General features: G+C 39.0%; 1 protein-coding gene across 2 annotated transcripts; it reads right to left on the bottom strand.

Moving 5' to 3' along the window:
• Window positions 1-5,494, bottom strand: LOC106711877 (transcription initiation factor TFIID subunit 1-like). 2 transcript variants are annotated; one of them, XM_045677948.1, is made up of 5 exons: window positions 5,393-5,494; window positions 4,269-5,268; window positions 2,268-2,487; window positions 810-1,002; window positions 1-405 (listed from the first exon to the last, which is right to left on the bottom strand). In XM_045677948.1, the coding sequence occupies exons 2-5, from the start codon at window positions 5,004-5,006 to the stop codon at window positions 264-266; spliced, it is 1,293 nt and encodes a 430-aa protein (XP_045533904.1). In that variant the 5' UTR covers window positions 5,007-5,268; window positions 5,393-5,494; the 3' UTR covers window positions 1-263. The 2 variants fall into 2 exon arrangements, with proteins under 2 accessions (XP_045533904.1, XP_045533903.1); XM_045677947.1 differs by lacking the exon at window positions 5,393-5,494 and having other exon boundaries at window positions 4,269-5,379.
• Window positions 5,495-7,035: the final 1,541 nt, after the last annotated feature.

Here is a 7,035-nt window from a genome sequence, read left to right on the forward strand (position 1 = left end):
TAAAAGGTATATGTTCCATCTCTATAACTAACAACTATATATAACATAATTTAAATACCAGTTACTAAACACATTCATGAATCTACACCACATAAACTTAAATTCGATCAAGTTAAATGTAACTTCTTTAACTTGATTACTTCTATGAGATATATTTGGCCCCAATAATATACAAATTCTAACAATCAAAATGTGATATAACACCGCGTGGTATAGGTGGTGTTATCCGAGGATGTTTCTGACGAGGCTGTGTTGTTGCGCGGCTAGTTTTTTGTGTCGTGTCCCCAGCTCCTGCCCCCGGCTCGGCCTCCTTTCTTTCCGTACTGCGAGTGATTCTCGTGATGTTCCTCGTGACCGTTCTTGCCGTTGTAACCCTTGTGGTCGGCGTCGATGTGCCCCTTGTTACTGTGCACACATTGATTAATAATTAATTTCAAATTAACACCTGATCGGGTGTGACCAACATTGGTTTCATGATCGATCGGTCCTTCGTGATAGATACTCATATATTAAGCCAGTGTATTGATGCTATAAATTAATATATGAGAGTTAACATGTACCTATACACTGATCGGAGCCAAGTTTAGACACGGTGACAAGGACATGAGATATTTTACATAATATAAATGCCCGTTAATTTATTTAAATTACGTCTCTGTACTTTAAGCCTTGGCAAGGTAACTAATAGTAAATTTAGCTATCTCGTAGTCAAATAAGGGTCATGTATTTATTGGCTATCGTAAATTTTCACACTAATTACATTGTGAGCGTCTATTAATGACTCTTTGAATAAAGGTTCTCTCCTATACCTGTATCCCTTCTTGCCGTGCTCGACGAAGTCATGTCCGGCGTTGAGGTGATGCGCACGCTTCTTGCCGCTCTCGTTGGAGGCGTGCTTGGCGTTGAACTTGCCGAAGCGGTGGTGCTCGCCGCTCTTGTGAAAGTCGTCGTAGAACTTGTGCTCCTTCTTGAACTCGTCTTTGTGGTACTTGTTATGGAAACCTAACACACACACACATACAAAATAAAGTTTACTACTGTAGATTCCGTCATACAATAGTGCACACGTTCATTGGTTTCCTTTGTGATTCAATTTAATTTCATTTATTTGTCGGTTTTTTGAGTCTATTGCGCGTTTAAAAATTTGCAAAAAAATTTATGAATACGTGTTAAATATTTTTTTGTTATCCATCTTTAAAACAATAGTCGACGACCTTTACCATTATAACATTCGACTTCCTTTGTTTAGATCGATACGTAAAGAATTAAACAAAAAAAAGCTATAATTATTACCTCTAAAGTTTAAGATTTCTTAGAGACTCGGATGAATGACATAAATCTTAAAATATGAACGTTTTGTGAACATTAGACAATTAAATCAAATCCAACATAAAATTGTAGCCATTAAATTGAAAAAAATAATATCATTTTTGTTCTTAATAACCTCCATGGAAGTTATAAGGGTGGCACTAATAAACAATGTCTGCGACGAAAATCAAATGATCGCGTTACCGGCCGCGGCCGGGGCCGGGGTCATTGAAATCCGAAGAAAAAACAATATTACGTAAGGAGCAGTCCGCTTTCACTGACCGCGGTTACATTTCCTCGTATAATGGCCGTGTAATTCCAAGTCATTCGTGGAAAAGGTTATTAACAGCTCATTAGGAAAGCTGCGAGCCGAGTCACAAACCAGTTTGCAGACAATCAGGAAAAACTGTAATAATGCGACCGTACGATTTGTATTTATGTAATATCTTTTGTTGAATTGATTGGATGTCATCACATAAAATTGTTACGAACTAGTTCTCCAGAAAGTTTTTTTTTAGGTGGTACAGATAAATATTGCGTAAATTCACTAATAGGTAATATTGATAACGTCATTGATGTCGAAATCGTCTCCAAACTATGAAAGTAATCTAGCGGCAGGTGTCTACGTCAGTTAGTTTTTGGCTCGCAGATTATTCGAACTGTTTCTATTTACATTGTTGTTCATCAGTGACCTTGTATTTAGATCGCATACAAAATGTCTAATCTATTAGAGAGCACAGTTTACTTCCAGACTTAGTAATCACATTATCTTTTTGTATGAACAAACAAACGAGAGTCGTTTTCATAACATTAATGAAATCCACCATTTATCCAAGCAGAAGATAAGCTTGTATGTACTTCTAATTTGGAAACTGCTTTACCCAAATAGCTACGTTTAAATGTTACAATCTGAAAAGCCAAGTGCAGCATTTGTAAAATACACCACATTATCTAGTTACCCTTAGTCTTGTGGCCTTTCTTGTGGCCCTTTTTCTCGGCGAAGTTGGAGCCCCGGTGCCCGAAGGCCTCCTCCTCGTGGTCGCCCGAGTGCGCCGCGCGGTCGTGGTGTTTGCTCTTCTTGCCTGCAGCCTCTTCGTACTCCTTGCGGTGCTTCTCGTCCTTTTTGAAGCCCTTCGCTCCTTTGTCTACGTGGTGGTCGGAATCGAAGCCCTTGCTTGTCTGTGAATACGATTTAATTAACTTTTTGATAAGTGATAACTTCGTGATGTGGTACTGTTACAAGTAGGATACATTTGTAAACTATTTTTCATTATTATTCTAACCACATCTTACTAATATTATAAATGCGAATGTTTAGATGGATGGATGGATGTTTGAAGGTATCTCCGGAACGGCTCAACGGATCTTGATGAAATTTGGCATAATTGTAGAATTTATATTAGGTTTTTTTTAAATCCGCGCGGACGAAGTTGCAGGTGACAGCTAGTTATAAATATTGACAAACAAAGACGGACAATAAACACATTCACACACTCACAAGTTACGACATGAAAGGGGACATTTATAAACAGATATAGCATATACCATAACCCCGATTTAAATAATAGTATCAATTACAGTATACATGTAACTATAAAACTGAAATGTACAAACAATTAAAATATATAATTAGTCGTAGTTAAAATATGTGAATTACAAAACTGAGTTAAAATTATAAGTCCGTTAGCCGGAAGACAGACAGTGTTACATTTTGTAAACTTTCAATTGTTTGAATTTTTTGTTGAAAAACCTAAAACAGTAGATGTGTTCGGTTTGTCTTCGAGCTATTGTTTCATCCATAAACTTCCTGTTAATATTATAGCAACAAGGACTAAACTTTCCACACTTGGTACTATTGACTATACTTCGGCAACTAATTGAGTATGATCAAACAGTCATAAATTAAAATATTTGATGTAAACACTTAATACAACTTGTTGAAACCTGGAAGATTAGGAATCTTACTTCTTACTAGTATTATAATTGCGAATGTTGAGATGTATGGGTTAATGAATTTTTGTTAGAAGATATCTCCAAAACGGCTCATTGGATCTTATTGAAATTAGGCACAGATGTAAAACATAGTCTGAAAGAACACATAGGCTGCTTGTTAAGTTTTTTTTTTGTTTAAGATCTGGTATTGTAATAACACAACTGAGGTGACTTTCTAAATTTTGGCTTTTTCCTAAATAAACAACTATCTTTTTCGTGTTACAATTTAGTAAGTTAAATAGTTTACTATACTAGGGATTTATTTAAATATATTTATATTCTAAAATATTTAATAGGGATAACGTGATTAAGTTAATTGATTAATTAATCTGTAACTGCAACCTCGACTATATTTTAATAGTGTTTTGTTTTTTAAGACTTGAAATGTCCTTTCTCAGAATATTAAATAAAAAATTGGAACGTCAATTCATAGTTATAGTTCAAAGTTCATTAATTTTGAAATAAACTAATAATACATATGACAGAAGAATTTTATTGGGATCCACATGGATGGCAACGAAAGAGACTTAGATTGGCGTGTCGTCGATGACGGGTGAAGAAATAGAGGCTCTCCATGCTCAATGGAAAGAGCGAGATGTAGAAGGCTTTTTATTCAAAGAATTTGCACAATACATTGATTTGTTGGCGACGCTAAGTTTGTTTCACAAACATCAATATTGACTTTATGTTAGTAAAGTGCAACAATACAGCTACTCAATGTTTGTAATGTACAACAACTTATTTGAATGAGTGCGATCAACAATGTTGCCACTTTTTCGTAATACTGCTGCTTAATAAAACAGTTAAGAATACTAATGACCGAAAGATAAATATTTACATTGAATTAGGTACTTATTTACTCTCACTGATTGAACACAATCATACATACAAACTATGGCTAGCAAAATTGTCGACCAAGGTTGTGTTTCTGCTATCTAACAAGCGAAAATTGAAGCTTTACCGCTTACCTTTCCGCCGCGCTCGTTGTAGCGGCGTCCCTTGTTGGCGTGTCCGCCGCCCTGTGCGATCCAGCCGTCGTCGCGCAGCTGCTGGCGATGGCCCGCCGCGCCCGCAGCGCCTAGCTGGTCGTCAGCCAGGCGGCGCGGGGTCGCACCGCCAGCGCCCGGCACCGACGCTAGCCCGCTCGCCGCCGCTAACGCCACTGGACCCGAACCCGACTCCGAAGCGAAGTTAACAACGTGGACGGGGTTAGCAACATTTAAGGAAGCCTTTTGAAAGGAAGCCAGTGCGGCCGGCGCGGCCGCGAACTGGGCGGGATTGAGAGACGGCACATGGGCACCCGGCGCTCCACTACTGTGACTCACATCGTCGTCGACTTGGCGCGGCGCGGGGGCGGGCGGCGCCGCGTACACCCTGTGGTAGTGATCGGCGCTCGCCGCCAGCATCTCCTCGTAGGGCGCCGCGGGCCGCGCACCTTCCTCGTAGTACTCGTGCACCTCGTACTGGTGTACACGCCGCGGCCGCCTGCTGCGTTCCGGCTCGGCGGTGGCGTCGCGGCGCACGCGCTTGTGGCAGTCGGGCACGGTTTCCTCCTCCTCGTCGGCGGCGCGCGTCTTGCGCTCGTGCCGGTAGTCCTCCTCGTTGTAGGGCTCGTCGAGCTCCTCCTCCTCCACCCAGTGCTCCTCCCCAAACTCGGCGACGACAGCCACCGCAAGGGCCAGCAGAAGGATCAGCGCAGATCTCATTTTGCGCTAACTGTGCCCGATTAGATTTTCTTTTTTTATTTTATACTCGCGGACGGCCTTTCACCGCGTTGACCAACTCGATTGTAAAGGATCCGTTGCCAAAGTGTTGCGGCGTCGGTTTTTGCGTGTGCGGTGTGCAAACGTCGGCGAGGAGCGCGCGACTGCGGCCGAGCTGCGACCGGCTACTGACGCCGCTGCGAAAGCGTTGTTAACTCGCTCCAAATCGTTGTCCAGATGGTTATTATCGCGAATTTTCTAAAAGCTGTTAGAAAAAAGCGGCCGTGAACATCGGCGATAGTTTAACTGATTCGCTGGGCGGCAAGGTTGCACAAGAACTGCGGAGGCGCGCGTCGCTCGGCAGTGCCGACTCGAGTTTCTTGACCTACCTTCTAGCGCGCCATTTATTCGTATTTGCAGCTCGCGGGCGCCGCGTCCCTTGTTTGTGTTGTTTTTAGATAGACGTCTTATCTTTGCGCGGCGTGGGAGAGCAAATTGGTTTAAGACGTGCAAGCACGCTGTGGACAGAGGGCGCTGCATTTTATTTACAAATACAACTGTGAGATTGACGTTATTATATTAAAATATATTGTCTGAGATTTCTTCATTACTGTTTGTACTTTGTTTTTCTTGCAATAACGATAGATTTAAATGTAAGTCAGGTGAAAGATACGATGTTTGCTAAAAGCGTAGATAAAAATTACTGTAGTGACAAAACGTTATTTAAATTTTAGAAAAATAAGTACATAAATGATACGTACGCTTCAATATTATTTTCCATTCGTGAGAATTTTCGCGATATGACAAATGAATGTGTGCATATCTTATGTGTAATGAACATAGTATTAGATTTAATAATAAATATTTTTATCAGATATTTAAAGCACTAATGAAATGAAAGGCTCATGGTAATATGCAAAATCAGTTGTGTCATATCCACACAGGCCTCATCCAACACTGTTGTTATTAGAGATACATTTTGTATGGGTAGATTTATATAAATATAAAGAATAGGTAGACGTATGCATAGATTTTATAACTGTATTTGCGTTTTTGAAAATTAAAATATTTTATGTGCGTATTTAAAACAGTACTTTAAAACAGTTTGATTATTAGTAACTTATGTAGGTGTACCCGCCGTCGGGTGACAGACATTGTCAATTGTGTAGATAATTGCATAACACCTATGTTTTTTTTCTATTTTAATTTTTACGTGATCAACTTATAACATGAATTAGTGTTGATTGCATACGAATTATCGATAGTTGTTAATTGACTCCGAGGTATATTTTTGTATTTGAATATTAAAACATTCGATGGATTTTGAAACGTATGCTTTGGCAACTTGGAAAATCACATCACACGATCTTCTCCAGCATGCACGTTTCCAAATTTGCGACTTCAAAACGAGGTTTACCCAACCGTAAAGAAAATGCAATGTTTTTTTTAAATAGATGTTGCAATGATTAAATTAGATATGTCGATAGTTGCGTGTTACATCACTTCTCGACACTTTTTTGATTAAACGTTGCATCAAGTAAAGCGATGGAGTCCGTGAGTTAAAATTGAAAATGCCAACAACAATTGCATTTGTTAATGTCCGTCTGGTGGCAACTTTTAAAATTTTATTTTAATTTGCAATTTGGTTTAATTTAAACAATGCTGTCACGTCGTGTATCGCAACAATTTAATCATTGTGCAAAGTTTCTTTATCTACCTTCAATAATAATTTCAAAATAATAGTACTTTTAAAATGAATTCAATGACACCTGATTAAAAATACTGAAATCTATTACATTTAAGCCAATATATTTTAATTCGCGTCAGGAGTAAATAATCACAAAACAGGCAATTTTTATTTGATTAATTTATCAGTTTACAGAAATGAGTATCACATTTTCAACCTTTAATAACCACATTCGTTGAGGTTATTTACGAAAGCAACATAAACATTTGTAATATTATTTAGTTAAAACAACGTTATGATGGCGGTAAGTCTTCGGCAAACAATGTCTGCAATTGCCCGTGTTGC

This window comes from Papilio machaon, chromosome 5 (genome assembly GCF_912999745.1).
Source record: "Papilio machaon chromosome 5, ilPapMach1.1, whole genome shotgun sequence".
In the NCBI taxonomy this organism is placed as follows: Eukaryota; Metazoa; Arthropoda; class Insecta; order Lepidoptera; family Papilionidae; genus Papilio; species Papilio machaon.

Coding starts and splice junctions, on each gene's coding strand:
- LOC106711877 (XM_045677948.1), bottom strand. CDS start 5,006: ATGAGATCTGCGCTGATCCTTCTGCTGGCCCTTGCGGTGGCTGTCGTC. Junction 2,488..4,268: donor ACAACGAGCGCGGCGGAAAG/GTAAGCGGTAAA, acceptor TCGTATTCACAG/ACAAGCAAGGGCTTCGATTC. Junction 1,003..2,267: donor GAAAGGCCACAAGACTAAGG/GTAACTAGATAA, acceptor TGTGTGTGTTAG/GTTTCCATAACAAGTACCAC.